Source organism: Ciconia boyciana, chromosome 18, assembly GCF_034638445.1.
Source record: "Ciconia boyciana chromosome 18, ASM3463844v1, whole genome shotgun sequence".
In the NCBI taxonomy this organism is placed as follows: domain Eukaryota; kingdom Metazoa; phylum Chordata; class Aves; order Ciconiiformes; family Ciconiidae; genus Ciconia; species Ciconia boyciana.
The window spans coordinates 11,426,621-11,452,264 of record NC_132951.1 but is presented as its reverse complement, the minus strand read 5'-3'; the positions used below and the strand labels follow the sequence as shown (position 1 = coordinate 11,452,264).

The 25,644-nt window shown below is 40.9% G+C and overlaps 1 protein-coding gene across 3 annotated transcripts in view; it reads left to right on the top strand.

Moving 5' to 3' along the window:
• The window catches only part of PNPLA7 (patatin like domain 7, lysophospholipase), a 125,659-nt gene that overhangs the window by 30,777 nt on the left and 69,238 nt on the right, over window positions 1-25,644 (top strand). For all 3 annotated transcript variants that reach the window (XR_012045731.1, XM_072883478.1, XM_072883479.1), the window contains 3 exons: window positions 4,255-4,386; window positions 5,633-5,756; window positions 18,785-18,898. Coding sequence is in view for 2 of the 3 variants with exons in the window: in XM_072883478.1 (XP_072739579.1) it covers window positions 4,255-4,386; window positions 5,633-5,756; window positions 18,785-18,898 (370 nt within the window). In the remaining variant the exon portion in view is untranslated. The remainder of the gene's footprint in view (window positions 1-4,254; window positions 4,387-5,632; window positions 5,757-18,784; window positions 18,899-25,644) is intronic.

Genomic DNA, 25,644 nt, shown 5'->3' with positions numbered 1-25,644 from the left:
ATTCTCATTGTTTGTATTTGAAATCAACTCTACCACAGCCTCATATTCTGTGATTTTGTTTTTTCACCTCAGGCAAAAGGCTGTGTGCTGTAAACCTGAACACGCTGTTCTCAGCAGTGTGCTTGGTTGATTAGGTGTGTTTTTCCAGGTCTGTGCGGTGGATGTCAACTCTTTGACCTAATTTCTGATAGATGCTCCCCACTTGTGCCATTCCATCCGCTATCTGATCTATTTCTTATGAACTCCTGCTTTTTCTTTTTCTACTGTTGTTTTCTCAGTTGTTTTTTTACTTTAAATTTCATTTTGTTGTCTCAGCCAACCAGTCACATTCTGCCTTTTCCTCCTCTTTTTCAGTTTTGATATTCAGTCCTGGATTGACTCATTTGCTTGAGCTCATTTTCCTGAGTTTTCTCTTCTCTCTCTAGAATCGGGTTGTCTCTTGTTTATTCCAACTTACCATTTTGCTTCCATTAACTCCTTACCAGTCAGTGATCCCAAACCCAGCACTGTATCACCTCTTCATCATTTTTGGGACCTTTGCAAATCTTTCTTTTTCTCTTTTAAAAAGTCTGATGCCAGTTCTCTGCATTTTATGATCTCTGTGATCTTCCAGTGTTCCATCTTCACAATTTCTCCTGAAACCCAAGTTTTATATCGCTTCTAACTCCTGTTCCCATATTTAAAAGTGTCATTGTAGAAAGTCTTTGAAAAGTATGAGATTTCTTCAGGTTTGTTCATTTTTGCTTTGAACCCTATGAGAAAAGAAAAACTTATTGATAAAATTAAAAAGAAGTTTTATTTTCCACTTTTTGTGCCAAATTCTGTGCTCATAGTCCTACAATGTTAGGCTTTCTCCTTCTCTGAGTCTCACAGGAATGATTTTTTTTAATTTTTTTTTTTTTGGCTCTTATCTTACTGACCAGAAGAAATTTGACTTCCATTATTCTCCAAAATTCCTTTCTTCCTTTCTTGTCAAATATATTACTCTTTTTCTTTGAGCTGCCCTGGAACACTGTATATGTCTCTTCTCAATAATTAATGAGAGGGCGAAGCAGAAAGAACACGGTCAATAGTTGCCATTAGGCAAAGAGCACAGCAACGGAAGTAGCGCAGGGTTTAGAATTGCATGTTGGATGTTGGACAACAGGTTAAATCCTTTTCACTGAAACTTTGGGGCAGGAGCCTTTTACGTGGTACTAACATGACTAAATAACTATCTGTAAAGGTAGAGTTTAAGTATAGGGGTGACACAAGCTAATTATATAGTATGTACCTTAAATGCTTTGCTATTTTGCTGAACTGATGTACTGAGTGTGCAGTGCCTACGCTGCAACTGTTGGTGTCTCCTGACGAACAGTGTAATCAAGTTGTCACCAGACTCTCTTGAGGGAATATGTTCAGGTTCTGCAGTACTAAGGACTCTGTCACATTTTCTGCTTCAGTAAATTTCACAGTTTAGAGTGTTAATGGTGTGTGCTTGCCAGATTAGCAGGAATGCTTTGATTTTTATTTTGTATTGCCAGCCAGCCTGAATATCAAACTGCATCCACAAGAATATCTGCGTAAGTCCCAGGCTTTCACAGACACTAGTTTAGGCTTTTCATCACTGTATTTGGTGAGCTTTCTAATAAAGAATCCTGAGGATCCCTTCAGGAACAGGTTTCTGTAGTACAGAGCTTTGGCTTTTAATTTTCCCAGTGTCAGGCATGTGCAAAGTAGAAGAGCAAAGATGAAAATGCCCAGGTGAAAGGAAGGAAACCTGGCTGATAATGGGGGGGAAAAAAAATCTGCTTTCTTCTTCTTGTGCATAACGGTGGGCTTTTACCTTCCATGCTAATACTCTTGTAGAAGCTGTATAGTACTCGGTGAAATAACAGAGAGCTCCAGATGGAAATAAAAGCAGCCTGTTAGTAGTTTACATTTTCCATGCATTAAGTATTAAGATACGTATCTTGAGGGAGGAAAAGGAGTAAATGGCTTTTATTGATCACAGCAGACAGCCTGTGTGGGAGGAGACTTCGAGGGCTAAATAAGCAAGTAGAGTAAAAACAACGAGCTAAACCATTCCAGAGTTTTCAGGGGGTTTATTTAACTTTTAGATCAGCTGAGAAGGGGGATAGGGCTGGGTGTTTTGCGTGTGGTGAGGGATTAGGGTTGTCTGTTTATTAGTGCTTATCCTGGGGTGCCTTTTGCAGTTCCTTTCTCCTTTGCTCCAAGTTACATTAGTGTGGTAAAGTTTCTGTAAGACAGCATGTTGTTTTCATGTGCAAAAATAGCTTATCAAAACCAGGGTGGTCTGTAGGCATCTTGGGTCGGAGAAGGGTGGGGGGGCATGGAAACCTCAGGGGAAGAGACGAGGGGCAGGAGAGGAAAGCTGTCCTGCTTTTTTGTAATCCGGTTTTGAGGGCTGGATTTTAAACAGTGCGAAATGCAAGAGATGGTGTTCAGTTTAATTTACCTAGTAGCACATATGAGTGTCAGGGTATGAGTGTGATGAGCTCAATATGGAATAGGGATATACGCCTACGAATCTCTTCTGTTTCAAATTCAGGGATTTCAGCTGAAGAAATTGTAAGCTTAATTATTGCGAAAAGTAGTAATTTGAGGCATTGGGTAAGAAGAGTAGATAAACATGAGAGCTCCTGGCAGTGCTCTGTGTGCTGCACTTGACCCATAGTTACTGTTAGCTCTGGGTCTCTTGCTGCAGCTATAGGATTAATGAATGAGAGATCTGATGTTTTAGAAACTTTAGGGCAGTTTCTGTGCTTCATCCAGGCTCCCGGTGAGTTTGCTTCAGTTACCACATGCTAGGATTATGCATCTCTACTTGGGCTTTCTCTCATTTCTGCCAGGTTACGGTGGTCCACAAGGAGCCATATTTTAGTTACGGAACAAAGACTGACAATGCTCCTTCCATGCCTTTCTCTTCTCCTCCCTGTTTTTTAGGGTGCAAGGTTAGATACGAAGCTCACGTGATTTGTGCTTAGTGAGAGTTCCCACATACACAGGGTCTCCTAAGTAGATTGTCTTATGGCAGTCTGGTGTCTTCATTGTAAAGGGAACATTGATGCAGAAAATATACTAAGTATTTATCATTTTCTCTTCTTTGTTTCTGCCCATGTGTGGCTTTAACGTAGCTGCCTCATCTCTGTCTGCACGCACTTCACGTACCGGGTCTGCGTACACTTACCTGCTTCTTTCTGAATTGTGCTGCCTCTTGTGAAGTAACTATTTTTTAGTAGTCTGCCATCAATTGCTCTTCATGCTGCTCAGGAACAGAAAAGATAAGATGTCCTAACAGGTACACCATCTAGAGATGTGCGTGATCAGTTCTCTCCTGGGGAGTAGCGCTTCAGTAAGAATTTGAGTGCTTACTCACAAGGTAACAGGATGCAGTGATCTTTAGGCTAAAAAGAATGAGAAATAAGACATTTATGAGCAGTTATCAGATGTCCGTGAGAGCGATTTCCCTCAGGCCTCGCAGTCAGTGTCAAGTTTGCAGTTATCACTGGCAGAACATTCTCAAAGTATTTCAGTTTGGGAAAAGTATTGAATTACATGGTATCTTTACTACTAAAGACTTTAAGCATCACTCAAAAGATTCAGCATGAAGATCAGAAGCTTTATTAGGAGATGTTTCAGTTCTTCATGGTCTTTGCAACGGGGAAAAGGGAACATTTGCAGGTCTCTTATTTTTTAAGAGCATCGGATTTCACATATAATAAGGTTCTGACCTGCAATAAAATCTAGGGGAAACTGTGAGCACTTGCACATGTGAGTCTGAAAGGTGCAGAAAGGCAGGAAGGGATAATCTTCTGGACATTTTCCTGAGTTATAAGAGACCTGGGTGAAGGGGAGGTTTGGAAGGTGGCTCATAAACAAGAGCTAGCATGGCTCCTATCCATCCCACTGCTCGCTTTAAGAAGGGAACTGGGCCAGGCAGCAGGACTAGCTAGCATCCTACTAGCATGCTGTCAACTTTGGTTGCTACTAGGACAGTGTCAGCTTTGAGTGATGTTTAATTTGGGCTAGGTTGGCAGGCTGGCCAGCCCCATACTTTGTCAAATGATCGCTGATGTAGTGTGGTTGTGGCGATAGTGGAGTGTGTACACGGGTGTGTACTAACTTCTGAATTAGTGCCTATGTAACTGCCCAGTTGCATTGCCAACAGCTGCGTTGGGATGTCATACCTGTGTACCTTTTCCTGTTTTGGGGAAGTACTTGAATAACACTTTTTTTTTGTTTTCCTTCTAGGATAATGCGGGAACAGCCAAGCGTAGTTCTTGGTGTGGCCCACACTGTTGTGCAGAGAATGTCCCCGTTTGTTAGGCAAATTGACTTTGCCCTGGATTGGATGGAGGTTGAGGCTGGACGAGCTGTTTACAGGTGAGACATGGACAAAATTGTATGTTGTCTGTTGAATATTTAAGTTTTCATAGTTAAGGAGCTGTGCTCCCTTGGTGATATATAGGGTAAGAAACTCATTGGACTAAATTTATCAACTATTCCATCAGGTTTATCTGCTTGCCTATTTTGAGATTATTTTCTTTCTGCAGTATCCATCAACACTGCTTCAGCGTCTTGTCTCCAGGTGTTATTAAAATTCTTTTGTACTATTCCTCATCCTTTATGTTGTCTCGGCAAGCTTTTAAAGTGACATAATCTATTAAGACATAGACGGTTGTATGTTCTGGTGGTAGTTTCTGCATTGTTAAGGGCATGAACGTCTATTGCTCAGAGTTTTTCAGCCTTTCTAAAATAAACGACAAAACTCAAAGGTAATTCAGTTAGGCTTATTCAATAGTAAATTGAAAATAGGCACTGCACTTCAGGTTTAAGGGGCAAAAGTTATCCTTGGGAAGACTTAGTTTTATGGATTTTGGTACTAGGATACATTTGAGCTATTATATGGTTGCTGCAGTGGTGGGAGAATAAAGGTCTAATTTAGTATGCGTTCTGTATAATTGTAGTTTTAATTTTTATAACTATACCTGTAGCACTAATGCTAATGGAAGTTTTGGTTTACTTTGTGCATCAAAGCAGTCATAGCTGTCAATATCTTGTTAAAATCTTTTGGAATTCCTTGCATTAGTTTTAACTCCACTACCAGAAGTATGGCATTTCTTCTGTGTACTAGCTTATGCTGGAAATCTTGCAGCACTCTTAATCATGCAAACTTGAAATAGCAAAAGCTTCCTGATAGACTGGCATGTGCGCACCAAAAGGAATCCAAATCCTGAGCCACTCAGGGGTTTTTCCTCTTTGAGCTGCAGAATTTCTCTCTGCATCCATATTGACCTTGCAATGACAACAAGCTCCTGCTGTAACCAGTAGCGAGCCTGGTGCCTCCCCTAGAGACCACTTGCATTCTGGTCATCTGCTTCCAGACCTAACATTAACCAGCTGTGCAAAGCCTGTACATTTAAATATTAAACATATATTTCCAAATCACCTTTTAACAGATGCCCGTTCAGTTTCTTGTTTGCTTGTTATGTTTAGCTGTTGGTTAAACATTTTCCTATGTCCTCTAAGCCAGGCAGGGAAGGATGATCAACTTTACTAACAGACTCTAGATGCATTTGCTGAGCAAAGATGCTTCACTAATCCTCGTTCTTGATTATTCTTTCTGCAGGCAGGGTGACAAATCAGACTGCACGTACATTGTGTTGAATGGTCGACTTCGCTCAGTCATACGGATGGATGATGGAAAAAAGCACCTGACGGGTGAATATGGACGAGGAGACTTAATTGGAGTGGTAAGAGCCAGTTTCAAAAATGAATTGTTTGGCTGAGAACTTGGTATTGTCTCCACACCAAAACAAAATCTTGCTCTGATCAACTGTTAATCTTAGTTAAGGGCTTTCACAAGTTGAAAAGATGGAAAATCCCTTCTACCTGGAAACTTTATATAATAATACATGAGTGGGATTACTAGACTTAGTTTAAAAAGAAAGATTAAAAAAAAGTCACAACCAAACCAAAAAGCCCCGCACAGTGCTCTTTTGTGATATGAGTTACTTTTCTTTCATGTTGAGAGGAGAGCAGCCTGTTAGAATAGTTCAGGAAGAATTTCAGGAATGTGCACTAAGTAGTGATTTGAATAAATTTAGTATCATAGGAAGATTGAGTTTGGCTGGGGCCCCTGGAAGTGTCTAGTCCAACGCCCTCCAAGTTAGCAGAGCTAACTTCAAAGCTGCATCAGGTTGGTCGGGGAATGTGCAGTTATTAAAAGGTATTAAAGCAACTTTTGATTTCAAAATTGTAGTATTTATCCATGTTTAATTTCTCTCCTGTGTTCATTTTTTGTTTCTCAGACCTAGTTGAACTGAAATGGGAGTCCTGTATCAGAAAATACGCATGGCTTGTTTGAGTTTTATATTTAAAATTAGAAGGTTTCTGAAGTTCTGAGGTTGTTGTTCAGGCCCTCTTCTGCTTTCTGAGCTGAAAACTGAACACTTAATGTGTATCTGTTTATAGCCAGAATTACCGTACCTCTGAATAAAGAAAACATGAGAGTTACTATTAGTAGTATGGGAAGAAATTCTTGTTTATAGAGATTGAGGAAGGAGGAGTACAAGGCTGGTTTCCTCTAGAGAGCCGATTCAAGATTGTGCTGATTGCCAAAGGTGGTATTTTTGAAAGTGGCTTGATCCAGCAGTTGTGTTACCCACAGGTGTAAGAGGTTCTCCTCTGCTACCTTGCTTCTTTCCCTTGATCACTGGCCATGTCTATAATGGAGCACTCTCTCTGTAGCTGGGGCAGGAGTACACCCTCAGCATGTGAGACCTAGCTGTCTGATGGCAGCTGGGCCACAGACCAGCATCTGTATTGTAAAGTGTTTGTGGCAGAGGTCTCGTGTACTCTGAGAGACTGGGAACTGCCCTAACATCTGAGTTGTTTTTCTTGAGAGAAGTAAAAAGTTTTCTTGTAAGGAGGGTGAAGTCTCTGAACCTTTTCAATGTGTGTTCGCAGCTCATTTTCACTTGCCGAGTAACTTTAAAATAAATTGTATATCATTCAGAAGTGACTGCAATGGAGTACAAGAGGCAATTCTGGTCATACTCCCAGCAGAAGACAAAAGTGGTGTGGACTGGTGACTGCACTGTATTTGTTGAGTTATATGTGGACAGTATTTAAGGATATCTTCCCAAGATCAGTGCTACTTCTGGCTGAGCAGTTCTGTTGGCTTGGGACTGTATTTGGAGAAGCACGTCTACTCTTGAGTGTGCTAGGCACACTCACAAAGTTTATTTCATTGTTTTTTCTTTTTTGGGCTACCTCTTTGGGATACCTCATTAAAGGTATAAAGGTATCCCTGACATGGTTTGACAGGAACAAAAGCTGAGATCTTTTGTGACTAATGCTGGTATGAGGCCTTTTAGTGTGTGAATAAGGGTTTGTCAGTTTTGACACGTACAAGCATTTTCCTGCTCGTTTCCCTGCTTGCTTTCACCAGCGGTGATCTGCAGCTTCACTGTCAAGCTTCTGGAGTTTTGCAGAGCTCCCAGGTTAAAACAACAAAGCTGTTCTTCCACTTTCTGAAAGCAGTTTTGAGTGACAGTGGAGCGTATGGTCTAAACTCTACCTCCTGTACGAGCGCTAGTGCTGGTTTTGGCATAAAGTTTCATGCTAGCTCAACCGTTTATCTGGTGCGGAGAGAGAGGTTGATTCGGTGGATGGACTGGGATGTGTTTGCTGTAACAGTGCCATGTTTGCTGGTGAGTCCCTAGGCACGGATACAGAAATACCTATATAGTTTATGCCTAAACCATAAGTCACTTTTCTGGATCCATGTTATGACATGAATAATTTGAAGACTTTTGTGACTCTGTGGACGTCATCTACTCCTTCCTACCCACAGCTCCCAGGCCCACTGACTCATGCTGCCATTTGTTGAACGAATCTCGATGCTCTGGCTGTCTTTCGAAAACATGGGGGAGGATTTGTAAAGATTGCCAAGATTAATGTAGCCGTTCTTTGCAGAGGGCATTAGTAGAATGACGTTTTTCCTTTTAAAAAGATTTGTTTATCCCCTTCTGCAGGATCTGTCATAAACCTTTAAAAGCCTGCTGTAGGGTTGGGTTTTTTCCCTAAAAGTGAAGTAATTGGGGGGTTCTAGGTGTTTGCAGGGAATGAAAGTAGTAGTTGGTATTGGTAACTGGTATTTTGGTCAACTGATGGTATGTTCCTCCTTGAAACCCCTCCAAGACCCCCCCATGTCATTCTGAACTGTGGGCGCTAACTAAATACAGAGTTTTGTAGTTGATGTATTTTTGTTTATTGCCTTTGTCTCAGAACTTTAAAATGCTGTGTTTCATATGCGTAAGAGATGAGTATCTGCCACTTCTGCTTTCAGAAGAAAAGCACCAAAAAATGAAGGTTTTCAGACAAGATGTTAATTTTCAAGCATGTGCGTGTGCTCCCAAGGCTAAACTTGTGGCTCGAGCTGTTTTGTTCCTTATACTGACTCAATGGCATCTGTTTCTGAGGTCTGTCAATTCGCGGGAGAAGAACGGATTAGAAACTAAAGTTTGCCTTCCCTGTGTAGTTGGCTGAAGAGCTGACGAGGATAGTTATGTCAGGGGAAAATGATCCCTACTCCCCCAGAACCTTTTTGGAGGGGCACTGCTATCTGCTTGCTGCTGCTGACCCTATCGATGGGCAACTCCAGTTGCTGTATCTGGTCAAATCAAGTCAAAACTCAATTGAAGGCCTTCCAAGTAGTTTTTAAAGGGCAATGAAGAATGTTAGATAAATTCCTCCCATTTGAAATACAGTTGACGGAAGTCCTGTTGTCTAGAGACTATAATTTGACCCATTTTGGGGGGGATCTTTTAATTTGTTGGTGCTGTTTGCTACAGATTCACTTGAATTGTTGAAATGTTAATTTTCTTAAACGGTTATGTGAGCTAAAGGGTAAAATGCAAGCTAACTCTTCTAGTGTCACTTCTACCATGCCCAGGTGACCCCAGAGGAAATCAGAAAAGCCCACTGTGTGTTGATAGAGTGAAAGGGCTTCTCTTCACTAAGTTATTTGTTTAAAATGCTTGTATTAGTTTCTCTTTTTTTTTTTCTTGATGTAGCTGCTTTAGTTCTGATCTTGGTTAACTGCTGCAAATTGTAGTTTTTACTCTTATCTTGATCTCATTAACACATTGTTGTCTGAGAAAGGATTCCTTTTCATTTGTTTATTTGTTATGCCTATCAATACCAGGCAAATTGGCCAGGCTTTGACATTTAGTGTTGTCCCTAGCACTGCTGATGAGACTGGGGCAGTTATTCAGTGCTTTTTTTTATACAACCTGCAAAATAGGTTGTCAAGGTGGGTTACAGGGTTACAACTCCAAGCATCTGTTGAGATGGATGTTCTTTGGTTTTTGCATTGGTGGAAGGACACTAGTGGGTGAGGAGAAGGGGGGAAAAAACCCAACAGAGCTATCTTGCAGATTAATCTCCTGCTGAATAGAAGTTATTTGTATACTGCCTGATCCCTTCAAATATGTGGACATGATAGAACCTTCTATGCAATTAGCTTTTTATGCAAGTCAACACTTTGTCTTAATTGAGTTCCTGAAGAATGGCTGCAGTGTTGGTAAGATGACTGAATGCCAGGCAGTTCTTAGGGGCCTCAGTGACAGCTGTTGAACTTAAAGTAATTTTAAAAGCTGGGCTCTTACGTAGTTTATAGCTAGACTTATTGGTAGCCACCTGCCTCATAAAACTGTTGTCTGCCGTGTCTTACCAGCAAACCAGTCGGCTTTCAAAAATGCTCTACTGAGTGGGAAAGTTGAAGCAATGCTTTGGTTAATTCAAGATCCTTTCTGCTTCTTTTCAACAACCAGAAAGCCCCTTCTTATTAGCATGCTTATAGCCAGTTGGTTTTGGGTAGCAAAATAGTAAAACAAGTGCAGAAAGGCATTTGTGCACTAACACTTTCTTTTAATGCAGGGCAGCACGAGTGATAAATTGCAGAAAAAGAATCCTCATCTGCCGGTGCTGCAGCATACCAGTTCTGCTGTGGAAGAAATCACGCGTTACATTCTAGAAATAATGGCTCTTTTAAGTGTTTTTAGATGTTAAGCTGTTCATCTCATTAATACAGTTAAATGTGCGTGGCTTTTTTCTCTCTAAAAAGTTGAAAACCAAGAAGAATCTGTAAATGGCTTATGGTTTCCTTAGAGATTTGGAGCATTGTCCTTTTGAAATGTAATGGTAACTTTAGAAATCTTTAATTGCTGAGTAATCCTCAAAGGAAACACAGCAGTATCAGGATTACACTTGTCAGGCTTTTGTTCTTTATCAGTATTAATGTTATCATATGCCGCTGTCTTTTGACACTGCCAAAGCCAGCTGAATATCATTGTACCCCTGACAACCGCACTAAAACTGAGCAAGTTCTACTCTCTTCAGGCTGGTTTACTTTGTCATTTTTAAATGTGTGGATGTGTTTTGCTGATTAGTTGCCTGTAATTTTTTCAGATTGTGAATTCTTCTGTTTCTAAAGCTTTAAGTCACTAAAAAAAACAGATTTCGGGTTAATTCAGGTTAGTGGCGCCTCAGGCACTCTCTGTGCACAGCCCATCTGTGGAAACTGGAGGCGGATGAGGTCCAAGAACTGAGCTGGAAGACGTGGTTCTGAAAGGAGGTGTTCTCTTTCCATCTCTTCCACCGTCTGTCTTGGTAATACATTACTAAAAATTATTATTTGCCTAGCAGCATCTTAGGTGTGAAATTGTATTTAAAAAAAAACCCACCCAAACCAAAACAGAAACCACACAACAACAAAAACCCCAGTATTTACCAGCAGTGAAGTGAGACAGAGGAAGCTCTGAGAAATGAGTTCACATTTGCACAGCTGAATTAGTGTCAGACTGAAATTAGAAGCTCGATGTCCTGATTTCCAAACTCGTCTTGAGGGTGTTCTTGGCTGAATTGAAGTCACTCATCTGAGCCATCTGAACCTTGGATTCCTACGAGCATCTTCACTTACGGTGCGAGCTGCTGAGTACTGTCTATTTTTCTGACTCTTTTCTCTACAACAATTTATTCTTTTATCCACGACAATTTATCTTTTATCTTTATTTGCCTGAAATTCTAACAGCTGATGAAGGTAAGAGACCATTCATAACTGAAAATTGTTGTGGTACAGTTTAATGGTCTCATCACTGTCTGGGAAAACCACAGGCACAGTTTTGACAGGATCCGGCATTAAATTATCTGGCATTAATGTTAGGTGGGTAAGTCATTTGGCTTTGTAGCTGCCACAGATAAAACTGCAGAGAGCTTTATCTCCGTAGCCAAATTCTTTTTAGAGACTATTAGGACCTTTGACAGGTAGTGATAGAAGTTGTGACCTGCTGGGTTTCAGATAGGTGATGTAATACATCAAACTGTCATTCCTTAAGCTATTTTGGGTCTCCCTCCTGCTTCCAGCTGAACTCCCTTGTGATAATATCATTGCTAGTGTCCAGCTATCAACTAACTCTCGATACAACATCTGATCTGCCTTCAGGACAGTCTTGCACTTCCCTTGCCTTCTGTTCCTTTCTCCCTTCCATTTTGCAAAATGCTGGATTGAACTAGGCTGGCTTGTGAACAGCAGGACTTAATACTGCATCCCCTTTAACCTTGGCAAAATACACAAGTTGTTGGCAAAAAAGTTGTTTGTTTTTTCTTTTCTTGATTAGAACTTTTAGACAAGCATCATTAAGTAAGAGTCATTGAGTAAGAGAGAGGTGTGATCTTCTTCATCATGAAAATGCTTGGAGGCCAGCGAGTAGTGGGAAGCAGAGTCCAGCAGCGGCGACAGAAAGTATTTATGGGGGAAGAGTCAGCAGTGAAGGATGGGGAAAGGATACTGCTAAGGTTCCAGCCAGGTTTGGTATTCTTGTGGTGTGAAGCTGAGTCAAAGGCAATTGGATTTCTCCCTTGTTGGAAAGTATTGGCGCAGGTCATCGTGTTCTGTTATCTCTTCTTCCATTGTTGAAATTCAGGTATAATTTCACCGTAAGAGGAGCATGCTGCATGCCTGTAAGTGGCGATGCACTTGCAGATACTCTTCAAATAATCTGGATAAATTTGATGGATTTGTTGGGTGTTTTGTGTGTGTGCTTCAGAGAGGTTTTGGTATGGTTTCTTGTGGTGTTTTGACTGTAATGTTGGATTAGGGGAGCAAAACGTGCATGCAACCTCCCATCTTTTCCATAGCCACATGTAGATAAGGAGTGAAACTTAAATACACTAGGTAGGACTGTTATCACTTCCTGTCCCTTAATGACGTTCACTGCTGCAACAGGACTGTCATTGCACTGCTACAAAATGCAGGCTCAGTCCTTTCGGGAGAACCTGTAGCATGACTCCCACTGCCTTAATTACAAAAGGTAGCAAGTTCAGTCTTACTTACTTTTTACATATATTTTATATATACACTTACACATCTAGATATACAAAGTAAGACATACATGTATGAGTGTGTGTATATGTATGTAAGTCTTTTAATATATATACATTAAAAAATGAGGGAGGGAGGTTTGGATTCTTCTTTCTGCATAGCAGAAGTCTGGATGTCCTCAGTCACGGGGTTAACTTGGCACACGGTGGTTGTTAGAACAACTTTCAAGAGTACATGGTGTACTGCATTCATCCACTGGCACTGCTCCCACAAATAGATTGTCTGGTTGCTCTTCCCACTCATTCATTGCTTCCAGCAGTGTCTCCTCCTTTGTCCTTTTCTGATACAAACAAGTTAGTGTTTCAGATCCTTCCAAACTGATGGCTGGAGGAAACACCTTTGAGATTAGCATCCTCTGCTGCTTCAGGTGCAAATGAGCTGAAGAGGGGTCTGAGAGCAGCTTGTTTAAACCAGAAAAAAAAATTGTTCCGTGTAGTGTTTGGTTGCCCTTCATGCAACATTGATTATGTTATATTGCTGTCTTCAGTTGTAGCAGCATCATCTCCTATCCTTGTCTAGCAAAAACACTGCTGTGAATATCCACGCGTGTGTGTTTTGCACCTGCGCTGTTCCGGTGCTTGTGTTGGCCGTTGAGATACGGGTGTGCTACGTGGTACCTGTGCATCTGACTTGTTGCCTATCCCTTTCCTGGAGCCTCCTAAACTATCAGCAGATGTCAGTGTTGATATTTCTTCTTCTTATGCCTCCATGGGTGCATCTACACTTCCTCGCACAGTGTATTTCGTTCCTGTCCCCTGTGTTTCCTGCTGTCTTGTGATGGTCCTTCCCCCATGCCTTTGGGTGAGCTGTTGGTTTTGCATAGTGCCTGGCACAGTTCAGGGTGGACCTTGTGTAAGGAGAGAGCAAGGAGGCAGTTTTGGCAGACAGACCTCTGAGCCGTTTGTCTCTTCAGTGGGGAGCCGGGGTCTCTGCGCAGGGTACGTGCACCGGCAGCAGCACCGCAGTTGTGCTGGGAAGCATCTGTCTGAGTTGCTGCACCCCTGCTCAGGGTGGTCTGTGTCCCCTCCACTGATTGCCGCTGGAAGCTATGCCTGCGTTGAAGAGAAGAAAATGCCTTTTTGCTATTTTGACTGTTATCAGAGTTCTCACTTTGTTTTGTTAGACGTGATGCTGCTTTCATTGAAGCACGGCTGGTTGTGTCCTGACCGATCTCCCTGGCACACTCTTTTGTAAGAGGGTGCGTGTTTCTTGGCTGCTGGGTCTTGCCAAAGTGTCTTGTGGGAACGGGAAAACTTGAGCCTAGAAATACCAAGCTAATTGATGGTGGTGATTGTGGCTTTAATGAATGAGGATTTGGAATTGAAGAGTTGAAGCTACATCATTTAATAATCTTTGGAGTCCTAACCTGCTTCCCAGGGTCTCGTTATAACTGGTGCTCTCCTTTCTGTGGCTGCTGCTGCCTCTCACTGTATCGTGTCCGGGGGGGGGTGGCAGTGCAGGGGTCGAAACGCAGGGCACCCTTGATGTGGAGAGATTCCTGCTTTTTGTGAGCTGGTAGCAAGGAGAAGATTGATATGAGAGAAGGAAATATGATGTATGAGAGAAGAAAAAAAATCTAGGGTGGAATAGTAGCTATGAAGGAAGAGAAACTGAAAGCAGTACGTTATGAAAATAAACATGGGTGGGAAGGGAATGCAGAGGAAGAGCCAGAAGAGTGTATAAATGTGCCAGTGGTTGAAAGTCAGGGAGAGTGGACCTGTGACTATGAACACGATCCTGTTGACTTGTCGCTAATTCAGACTGGACCTATGTACTATTGCACTCGGCAGACCTGAAAACTCACTTGGAAAGAAATAATCTGCACAAGAAACAGTATTGTGAAATTATTTGCATTTTACTGTTTGCTGACTATTAGAAAAGTCGCCCAATAATTTGTTAAAGTGAGACTGAATTTGTATGGAGAGGCAATGTTTTCTTGCCAGCAAATAGACTCACATAAAACAGCCTCAGTTTTGGTCAAGTCCTCCATGAAGTCTCAGATGCGTAAGGCTAAGCGTGAGAATAGCTTTGTTTATTGCACTGGGGCTATGCACACACTGAAGCAAATATTCAAAGTGATTTGTTGGATGTAGGAAAAGGAATTTGGAGTAATTAGACCAACTTGCAGAAGATGACACTTGCTAGTTTTCACTTTCCAACTGTGTAATTTGGAAAGCTGTAAGAAGAACTGTCAGGGATGACTGTTGAAAATGAAGTCAGAAGAGGTCATGAGAATATAAATTGCTTTTCCCTCTCCTTTTAAAAGATTTACAATAAGACTTTTTCTTTGTAAAGAGCGTGTAAGCTAGGGTTGTGAATCATGTGCATTGTATGTGATGGATGCATCGTACGTGCTTTTGTCACTATTTAATACTGAACTAGGAGAAAATATGAGAAACCTAGCTGTCATAATAACTGAAACAGTAAAAAGAGCATAGGTCTATTTATAGTTGGGGTTTGGTTTGTTGTGTGTGGGTTTGTTTTTTTTTTTTTGTTAATGTTAGGAACAACAGAACTGCAACAGTGCAGGAGGGACCATCACCTATGATAATATTCATGATCAATTACAAGAACCACAGAGTATAAATTGCTCTAAATTGCTATTTGATCCTTGTTGCAAATTATTAATAGCATTTGAGGCATTGCTTCATGCAGCTCTTGGAGGAAATGGAAGTAAGGGCAATGATGGATGGACAGATTCTTGAGGGTGTGATGGCGGTAGAGAGGAGACGTTGATGCTTGCTGTAAACGAGGAGCCAAGGGATAGACCTCGGAGACAGGTAAGCAATGAACGGAACATTTAGCATTTTGGCATGACCACTAAAATAATGCATAGCAGTTGGATTTCAAAGAGAGACGGCTTTCCAAGTGGAAATAGCCCTGTAATGTAGGTTTGCTGAGTTTACAACATGAGGGAAAAGTGAACAACACTAGGTAGGATGGCAAAGAGAAGAATAGCCGGTCCAGACAGAGCAGCAGAGGGGATGGGCTCAAGCCTTCAGTGAACTCCAGGGAAACGGGAGGATTGTTTGAGAGAGAGAGGAAGAGCAAGGATAGCATATGGGTGAATTAAAAATTGAAAGAGAAGACCAGAAATGGGCAGTGAGGCAGAACTTGTTTAGAGGCTTGTTATTAAGGAGAAGGAACGGATGTTATGGGAGAAGAACCAGAGCTGCACTATTGCCTTAAGCAAAATATATCACGTTGACTTGAATTTGAAAAGAAGTGGGAGAGAGTCCACTGATTCTTTCTTGCACTGGAGCAAATGTAGCTGTGTTCACGCTGGCATGGGTAAATGATAATGGTAGTCTGGGAAGGAGCTCACAAGAGAGCCTTGGGTAATTATAAATACAAATATATGCTCCCCCTGGTCAGGTTGAATAAGACTTGGAAGATAATAATACTAATTCTTGAAACATTTGTTTATTAATGTTATTATGGAGGTGTCTTTGTTTGTTGCAGCTGTGGTGGGTGATCAAAATGTTAAATTTCTTTTTTATGACCAAGGGAATGATCTTATGGGGTTGATCTTCTGATCACAGGTGGATTTTATTAATATTAAAGTTCAAGCTAGATCTCTAAGTCTTGTACTATTTACAAACCTGGAAAAATAAGAAAACTTGTTCAAAAGGTTCAGTGGGCAGAGGAGCCCAAGGATTTGAATGTGGCTTTCTTGCTGTACAGTGTCTGGGACCTGGTTGTTTTCCATGCTAGAATACTGGGGTGTATTTGCATGAAAATAGCAAAGTTAGTGGCAGGACTTTATAGTACCTGTATGTGAGAGTAATACAAGATCCGATTTCTGTTATCAGTTGGGAAGTCCATTCAACAAATTCCCTGCAATTGCGGGGGTCCATAACACTGGTGGTGTTGCAAATGCCACTTGCTCCGGAGATTTGAATGGTTCCTTGCAAAGGAGGTTTGAAAAAGGTCTCCGTCTCCCCTCTGATCTGCTTACGGACGAGGTACGGGTCAATTCGAAAAGATGAAGTCACAATTTGGAGAAAAAAAAAAATCCCTGAGGCTCTGTTTTAAAGTTAAATTTTAATTCCCTTTCTTACAAATCTCATCTTTTCTGAAAGACTTGTGAGCCCTTTGGAGCACAGTTAATTTTATGCACTCATACATCACAAAAAGAGTGGAAAAGGATGTTAGACAGTTTGAGTGTTTTTCTTCTTTTTACAAATTAAACTCAATCGGGTGATGACTGGGTGAGAGGAAAGGTTTTATTTTAACAATTGAAACTCTTAACCTGCTTTCAGGATAAGGAAGCTAAATTACAGAGCCAAAAACTGTGATAAAAAGCTGGTAATAGGGGAGAGAGATAAAACAGAAGACGTTATACAATCATTTGGGGAACCTAAAGGGGACTTGGTTCTCCCTAAATGTGTGTACAAAGACGGCATGACCTTTTCTTCCCCTTCTATACAACTAGTTTAAAACGTGATTACATAACAAAACATCCCTGGCATCGGAACAAAAAACAAAGGCTAGGTCTTGCAAAATGTAGTTACTTTAAATTTACTTGTGCAGGTTTTCACGCATAGCAATTGGTGTTGATTAAACTCTTCTGTACTAGCTAGAGTTAATATTAGCAGGCTGATCTCAGCTTTCTGGACTAATTGCGAGTTTTTGAGATCTAGATGTTCTGGCTGTCTGAATTGTCCATTTTATGCACATGTAGTCTTCCAAGAAAGCACTCTTGTTGGAAGTGGGGTCATGGACTTGTGTGTTTTAAATTAATGTTCTTGTACTGTGAGCAGAAGTACATGCCTGGGCACCTGGCACAGCTCAGCCATGGTACAGGGCATTGCACACATTGCGGTAACTTTTTGTGTGTCTGAGCCCCTAGTTCTATAGTAAAAGCATTGCTTGTGTTGGAATTTGCTCTAAACATAAGCTTTGGAACTAATTCTGAAAAAGAAACCAATGCAAAAACCCCCATCAAACCTCCCAACCCCAAAACAAACCGAACAATTATAAGCCGATGTATTTTCTGCTTCTTTTTGTACTGGAAAACTTAAAATGAAATGTCATGTTCATTTTTATTCTAAGTGTCCATAAATTGCAGTTAAAGTGAGGAATTTTTTTGTTTGTATGTTAACCTTAGTAATTACAGCTACTACAGTGAAAACCATTTTTTTCAAAATGACTGATCTGTGCATTTTAAACCCAGTAAACATTGCCTGTTGCTAAAACTTGCAAAACTGAGCACCAGGCTGTTTCTAAGCAATTAAATGTTGTAGCTCACGCCTGAGCTCTGAACGATGCCATCTTGCCTAGCAGGCTATCTCATTAAACATGTGAAGATATTTCACCAGGGAATTTGATTTCTGCATTTCAAAACAAAGTAAGAGCTGGTGGCGGGTCCGGGGCTCTGCAGATGGTGCAGCTGGGGATTCGGGGAACAGCTGCATTTTGCAGAGCAGGCTTTTAGAACCCGGGTTTGTTTGTATTGTGTCAGGTTCTCCCCGTAAAGAAGAATATCTCTGTATTAATTTTCATTGTGTGATAATTTTCTTCTTTAAATTTATACTCTCACTAAAATAAATGTTTCTAGGTGAAATAACTGGGCACTATTCAGGTAGGTGCGTACTGTCACGTTTTCCTGCTTACATAGTACAGATACGCATGCATATGTAAAAAAAACCCCAAAACCTGGAAAAGCAAAGGTCACTTCTGGACAAAATGTGCTGATGTGCTCCTCATCCCTTTCTTTAATTTTTAGGGAGTCTTGATTATTTTGAGGTTGTTGGTATTCAGCTGCTGAAAGTAAAATGAAAGTATTTGAGTGTGGCATTGAGGAAAGAAGAAAGAAAGAGCAGTAGAGAAGTGGGGTTTTCCTTTCTCTTAGATGGCTTTATCACAATTAAAAATGATGGATTAAAAGGTATAAGTGATGTTGTGATGGTGAGTTCATCGTGTGCCTCTGGTTGTTGTTCTGGCAAGCGTTAAAAGCAGTTCTTGTCCTCGCTTTGTGGATGCACAGTGTGTGAGAGCTTGCAAAAGCTCAAACAAAACTTTCTCTTGTAATACTGTCTGTCTGGTGCTATGGGTTCCAGTTCTGTGAAAAATTGCAACTGTCTGATAGCAGAGCGTGCGCCTGAGATATTTGGATTAAATAGATGCTAATACTTGTTGCAGACGGATGTGCCTTCGGTAAGCTCCCTCTCTAAGTGCTCTTGGGGGGAAATAGCGTTCTGTTTTGAACGTGTGTGAGCAACAAGTATGACAGTCCGGTTCTTGGGAATTGTTCACTTGCTTCATCCTGACATTTGATTTTTGCAACATGTTGTTAATTATCTTTAATATTTTGGCTATGTACTTTTTCAGGTAGAGGCATTAACCCATCAACCTAGAGCCACAACAGTACACGCAGTCAGAGATTCAGAACTTGCCAAACTCCCAGAGGGAGCACTGACATCTATCAAACGCAAATTCCCTCAGGTAAGAAAATTAAAAGTATTTTCTGTCTATCTCAAAAGATGTCTGAGGAGCTAAAACTCTCCGTTGGCACCAAGTCCTCTGGGTTTTTTGTATGATTGATGCATACTGAGAAAACATTTTGTTCTCTTTGTCTGCCTGATCTGATCTATACCAGACTTTCATGAGCTTCTCTTCCTTTCTCTTCTAATCAATTTTAGCATGTTTTATTGCAGGGCTTTTTGTATATCTGGAGGAAGTTCATGCTAAATGCAGGAAAGTGGAAAAACATTTGCTAAATGGAAAGTGGAAATCATTTAGTGCTATTGATACTAAATGAAAGTTTGACTTCTAAAATCACTTCAAAATGTTTTTATGCATTTGTCTTGCTTGCTGGGACTCAAAGTCAGCACTTGGTTATATGTACCTTTATTTCCAGAGCATTGCTATTTGGGGGTTGGTTTTCTTCTTCCTTGAGTTTTAGGCTGTCAATCCTCATTCTGCAACTGCTAGATCTGTCTGTGTCCTGAAGACTGTGATTGCTCCCTTGAATCTGTCAACTCATCTATCTTCTTTAATTCACTTGACATTATACCTCTCTCCTGCAAATCTGGAGACTGACGGACTTGAAATTTAATTCTTTTGTCCCTAAGTGCATCAGGGACATTATACTAAGCGCTAAATCATTGCACTAGCCTTAAAGGCAATTCTTTAATGCTGTTACTTCAAATTATTAATGATTTTTCTTTTTTCTGTCTTTAAGACATGTACTTACTTTACCAGATTTCTTAAAGAAAAACCTGAAAAAGTAATAAATCTAATTAAAATACTTGTATTGTTTTGCTTTCCTAGGACCCACAATAACGGTTTTGATTATTATTATTTTTTTAAAAACTGTGTAATATGAAGCCTGTATTCATGTATTCTCATGTTACAAAAACTGTGGGGGTTTTGTCTGTATTTATGCTAGGCTAATTTCGTCATTGCAGTAAGCGTTCAGAAGTTATGTCAATGAAAAATAATCTTCCTGGTTTCCCTGTAAGCATTATTTTTGCTTAAGTGTTTCTGAACTTCTGTTGTGGGTTGTTAAGGCACTCCTGTTCTCTGGATCTCTCTTGAATAGTCCTCTGATTCTGCTGTTCTCCATTTAATGGAACAGATTTCTTGCCCAGATTTATGAACGGGTAGCACTGTGCAACTTCTGTACATAACTAGCCACGAACCGGGTAACGACAGCGTGGCATCCTGTCTTGAGTTGCCCTTTTAAATATCACTCTCCTTGTGACTGATCAGGAAGTGAGGAAATGAGCCGGGTGGAATTTAAAACCACCTTTCTCCTTACATAGTGGATGATTTTAAATGTTACTAGTAAACATTGAAACTGTAAATTACTGTAGGCACCGAAGATGCGATATTTAGTAATGCCTCGAACGCTGATCTGCACAAAGGCTGTGTTCTAATTCTGCCTTTTTGTCTGGGGCAAGAGTTGATTTCAGTCTCTCTTCTCTCTCCCTTTCCTCTTCCTATTCTATCATTGGCAGAACTCTTTTCCCCTAAAGAGTGCTCTCTGTGGAGATGTGAATCTTTTTGCTGTGCAGTTAAAGTTGAGCTTGGGTGTTACATTTATAGCACAATTCAAAACATTTATTTGTAACAGAATTCAAATGTCTTCCCACGTCTAAAGAGTGCAGCCTATCAGCTTCAAATTCCTGACCTTTTTGAATATGGAATTAGTTTTCTCTAGACTTGCATATAGTTTGGCTAATTAGTTGCAATGAAACAAAATGCTAAAATAGATCTTTTAAGGAAATGTCTTGCAAAAAACAGTGTTAGAAAAACACACTATTGCTGCTGTTTGAGATCTCCAAATTCTAAATAGATGTTAAACTGGTATCAAGAATGTGAGAGCTTATATTTTTACTATTGTGTTATTTTAGAACAAGTATTAGAAATAGAGGAGTGTAAGACAGACTTTAAGTAGGTGATTTATGCAGCTAATGCCTTCAGACTGTCTTAAGAACCTAAGATAAAATAATTTTGTATATGATCTCACAGTTCTTGTACCTTTTCTTTTTGTCTGTTAGGTCCCTCAGATAGGAGAGGAAGGACAGACGTGAGAGGGAATTGAAGTGATGGAGGAAAACAATAGGGTAGAAAGTTTGAAGTCCAGTAGAAAGTGCAAAGTCAACTTTAAAGTTAAAGGAGTATACTGGAGAGAAGTTTTTGAGCTGGAAACTAATAAATTGCATACAGAGAAAAGGGTCTGGGTAGCCGTTTCTTAGAAAAAGAATCCAGGCATTAAGGGATCAAAAGCTGACCATGCCTGAACAATGTCATGCGGTTGTGAAAAAAATAACTATGTTAACAGAATGCTTTTTGGAGCGAAGAAATCCTTGCATTCTTCGCAGTATTGGAAAAGCTTCAGTACCAGCCTGTGGCAGCACATCTGAAGGAGGAGGCAAACCAAGTGAAGAGAGTCTAGAGGACAAAAAGGCAGCTGACTGGTGTTTAGAAATATTAACCTATAAAGGCAAAAAGGCTGTGAAAGGTTAAGGGGAGACATGGTAGCTATTTTCAAATGTATAAAGTTGTCTTCTGATAGAAAAGGCGTAAGCTACTCGCTGTATTGGAATAGAGCAAATGGTAGTGTACTGAAAGTGCAGCAGTTGGATATTAAGAAAAAGCTGATTCTACTCCCTAGAAAGGCTAAAAGATTGTTACTTGTTTTTATAACCTCTTAAAAAATTATCTTTGAGGTAGTGCTTAGTGCTGAGCAGAGAGGTGGGCCAAGTGAATTATCTCTGTCCTATTTTCTCTCCTGTTATTCTAGTAGAGTGATTTATACACAGGATTTATGATGTTGTTTTCCCCATCCAACCAGAAGTAATAAAGTAATGAAGGGATAGCAGGTGCAATAGTTTTGAAAGAATTGACTAGGTAGCAAGAGCTAGCTTGTGATTCAGCAGTGTGGTGGAGGATTTCCCTCTTAGTCCTCTGCAAATCAGAAAACCATCTTTTACAAAGAAAAAAAAAAGGCAACTCTGCCTCCATCAAACACATGCTCCGCTACCAACTGGTAAGGTTAAGTTAACCTGAGTCTCGCTTGGTGGAATAGTGACCAACATTGTTGCTTGTCCCCTGAGTCAGGTGAAATGTTCTCTTAGTTCAGAGGAATCCCACACCAGGGAGAATTGCTTTTGTTTTGGTGTTCCTCCTGGCAGCTTCTGTAGAGCCTAAATAGCGTGTATCTTAACAGCCAAGAACCGGGCAGTTCCTGAGATTGAATTACCCTGGCAATTACTTACCCTCGAGCTTTACTATTTCCTGTCAAGGGTGAAGAACCCTTTAATTCTGGGAGCTAGCAGAGGGACTTCATCCTGCGTACTTTTCACCAGTCATGATGTGTTTGTAGATGATCCCGAAAGGGTTCCAACTCTGAAATGCATTGTAAGAAAATATTACCTGATGGGTAAGAAAATTGTAAACGTGAGTGGTGCTTGCCAATGAGAACAATGTGAAATGAGGGAAACCATGCTCTATTAGTCCATACAGTAATTCAGGTTCCTTGAGCTGTGATGTACAATCTGGAAAAATGGCATGGCTGATCCTTGGAGAAGCACCGTATGCTTGCCCTCTGTTTTGTCTTCTCCCCTGGGCATCTGCGTTGGTCCTGTCAGAGACAGGATACTGGTCTGCTGGGATCTTTGGTGTGACCCACTATAGCTCCTGTTACTCGGAGGGATGAAACAGATGGGTGAGCATGGGGAATCTAATCTCGGTTACAAGTAACAGCCAAAATTTCAGAGTGCATGCCCAGAAATGACAGATGCTGACTTCTAGATCCTGCTTGGTCTGCAGAAGTCAAATCTTCCACTTCTCAGGAAAGGATCCCAACCTTGAGTCACTCTGGATATGGCACCCTAGACATTCCCAGTTGAAAGTGGTCCACGGTGCAAAACTTCTTTGTTTTCTCATGCCTGAGGGCCGCAGCTCTCCAGCATAGCCATCAGGGCACTCAGCCAGCCAGAGCATTTGCTCCTCTGACAGCCTCCGTGCTTGCTTCTGGTGCTGCTTGAAGCTCCTCAGCATTGCAGGAGTGAAAGCGAATTGATTCTTTCTATTTTCATCACTGCCTTCAGTTCTGAAAAGTAGGACAGAGAATCAGCTCACGATTTTTGGCACCACAAAGCAGTTTCGAAGCAGTAGCGAGAGCGCAGAATTTGTGAACAGATTACACTGATGTTAGAACATCTCTGTATAACTTGGATCACATTGCATAGATTAGCTTTGCCTCTACTGAGCTGAGATTGTTTTTATAATTTAACTTGAAATTTAGACCTGCTGTAGCTGATGGAAATTGCACTGAGAAATTGCTTCGGAGCTGGGGGAGGGGGGGTGGTGCGTGAAATGTAAGACAACCTTTTGCACGCTAGAAGTGCATGCTAGAAAATACGGAGTTTTTCTGCATCTTTCTTTTATTTCTCTAAGTCTGCCCTTGGGGTTTAAATATTTTCAGAACCCATCATCCATCTTGAACAGCGAGTCCTGCTATCTTTGTATGCGTATTTTAACCAGGGCTTTTCTGAAGTGGATGGAGCCTTCCCTAGGGTTATCTGCCTTACAAAGTGAGTTCGATGATGTGCCCTCTTTTCAAAACGCTTCCCTCAGGCATTGTGTACATTGTGCGTCACATTATTTAAGCTTGATGTGGCGCTGTGGAATAGGTCAGGAGAGGCCATGCTTCTAGATTTTTCTGTATTTGTTCTCATGGCCCATTAAAATAAGTTTTCCTTGACTGTAGGAGAAGTGGATGTGAAAAGGAGAGAAGAAAAATGTTCAGCGGAAGCATGGTCACCGACTGTAGTTGCCCAACATGAGGCAGGCAGGAGTGAGTGCTTAGTCATAGCAGTGATGCGAGACTGACATTTTCTTCAAGACACAATTGATCACAAGCGTTAGAAGCTCAAACAGCCCCAGGATAAAGCTTCAGTTCTTCTGTATGCTTTAGTGGCATTTGTAAAGGTGCCAGAAATTGTTGCGAGTTGAGCATTTAAGATTTTCTTTGTCACTGTGGTTCTCAAACCTTCGGAAGTTTTCATCGGAGACCCCTTGCTAAGCTCCCTGATTCTGTGACAAGCACAGTTTTATCTGATCTGGGGCCATGTAAAGCTTCAATAACGCCATGGTTTTATTCAAGTTGATGATCTAATTTACCTCTCCTCCTCCCTTGTCCCTCAAAAAAAAAAACCTTAAGAAAGCTGGTAGAGAATAATCTCAGCTCCTGGAAAGAGCTCCACAGAATTGAACCTGCTATTACGTGAATCTGTATAGATAAAGTGGCTGTTATTACTATTTTACCCCAATTGCATTTATTTTGTGGATTAGAAAACCCTTGGCAGCCCTGTTTTCCATGCTAGCTTATTCACCTTGGGTCTCTGTGTGGCAGAAAGCCCTTTTACATGTCCTTTAACTAAATCACAGATGTCTGTGATGGTCTATAATACCTTGCTATGAAGGTACCAATAAATTGTTATTTAACATACTTAATTTAAAGGTGGCCTATTGGATGACTGATTTGAAGTTTTAAAGGCTTAACTAGTAAGTATCTTATTTTTAAACTTCAAAGTCACTGGAGAAAGTCCTTAGCTCACCTGCAAGCCACCTTGTTCACTGCGAGAATACTGGTCTTTTGGATCTGGGTGATGGTAGAGGATCCACTAGAGAGGACTGGAACAGACTTGGAAGGAAAACCACATTCAGATTTGTAGGACTACGTATCTGTTGGTTGTACAGGATCCACTGGCACGCCAGGCTTGCTCCCTGCCTACTTTAGCCAAGGCTGGTTTCCTGAACCAGAGACCTGCAAGAAGACACCACTGAGAGGGGATGGTACTGCCCTTCCTAGGGACTGGCCCTTTGCTTTCTTGCCCAGGAGCTTTGTTGTGTAGATTTAAAATAGCATACAATTAACCCTGAACCTTAGTGCAGCGTGGAGCAGAGTTGATGAATGTATTGTTTCATTTTTGTTCTTAACATGTATTTCTTCTTTTCTAAGAAAGATGGATTTGTACTACATGGTACCTTTTACATCAACTGCTTGTTACTGTGAATTTGAATATCGGTGTAGATCTTGTGGAATTTTCCCATGATTTCTCTGCATCAGCTTTGTTGAAAGTTAGCTGAAGTGGGAAGAAGCTTTGTTTGGTACCGTCATTATCTATTAGCAGATAGTCAATTTGCCAGGCAATCCGTACTATTCACAAAATGAAATAAATATCCATAGGAAAGTATTTTACAACTGAACTCTCATGAAAATCACTTTCAAAAGGGCTTATCGTAAAGCTACTCTGAAGTTTCGCAGTTGAATAGGAACAAAAGCTTTAACTAGAAACCAGCCTTGGAAGATTAGCTAGGTGTGGATAATAGGTTGAAATATTGAAAAGGATTGTAGGAAATACAACACTGCAGAGTGACCATAACCACTTTGGTGTGGGCATTACAGCGGCTGTGAAGCAAGTGGTGCTCAGGATCACACCTAAGGCCCGAGGTGGATGCAGTCACCAGCATGCATTTGCGCCATCGCGAGCAGATGATGCAGAGCTGTAATACCGCCTGGCCCCATCGCTGAAGGACGTTTGTTTTGAAAGTGAAATTAGTCATCCTAAAATAGGCAAATACAGTTCCCTTGGGACTGTGAAGTTTAGTCTTTGCCCTGCAGTGCAGAGGCTGCAGGTCTGTTGAGTAATTTAACGTTAGTTAAGCAGAGGGAA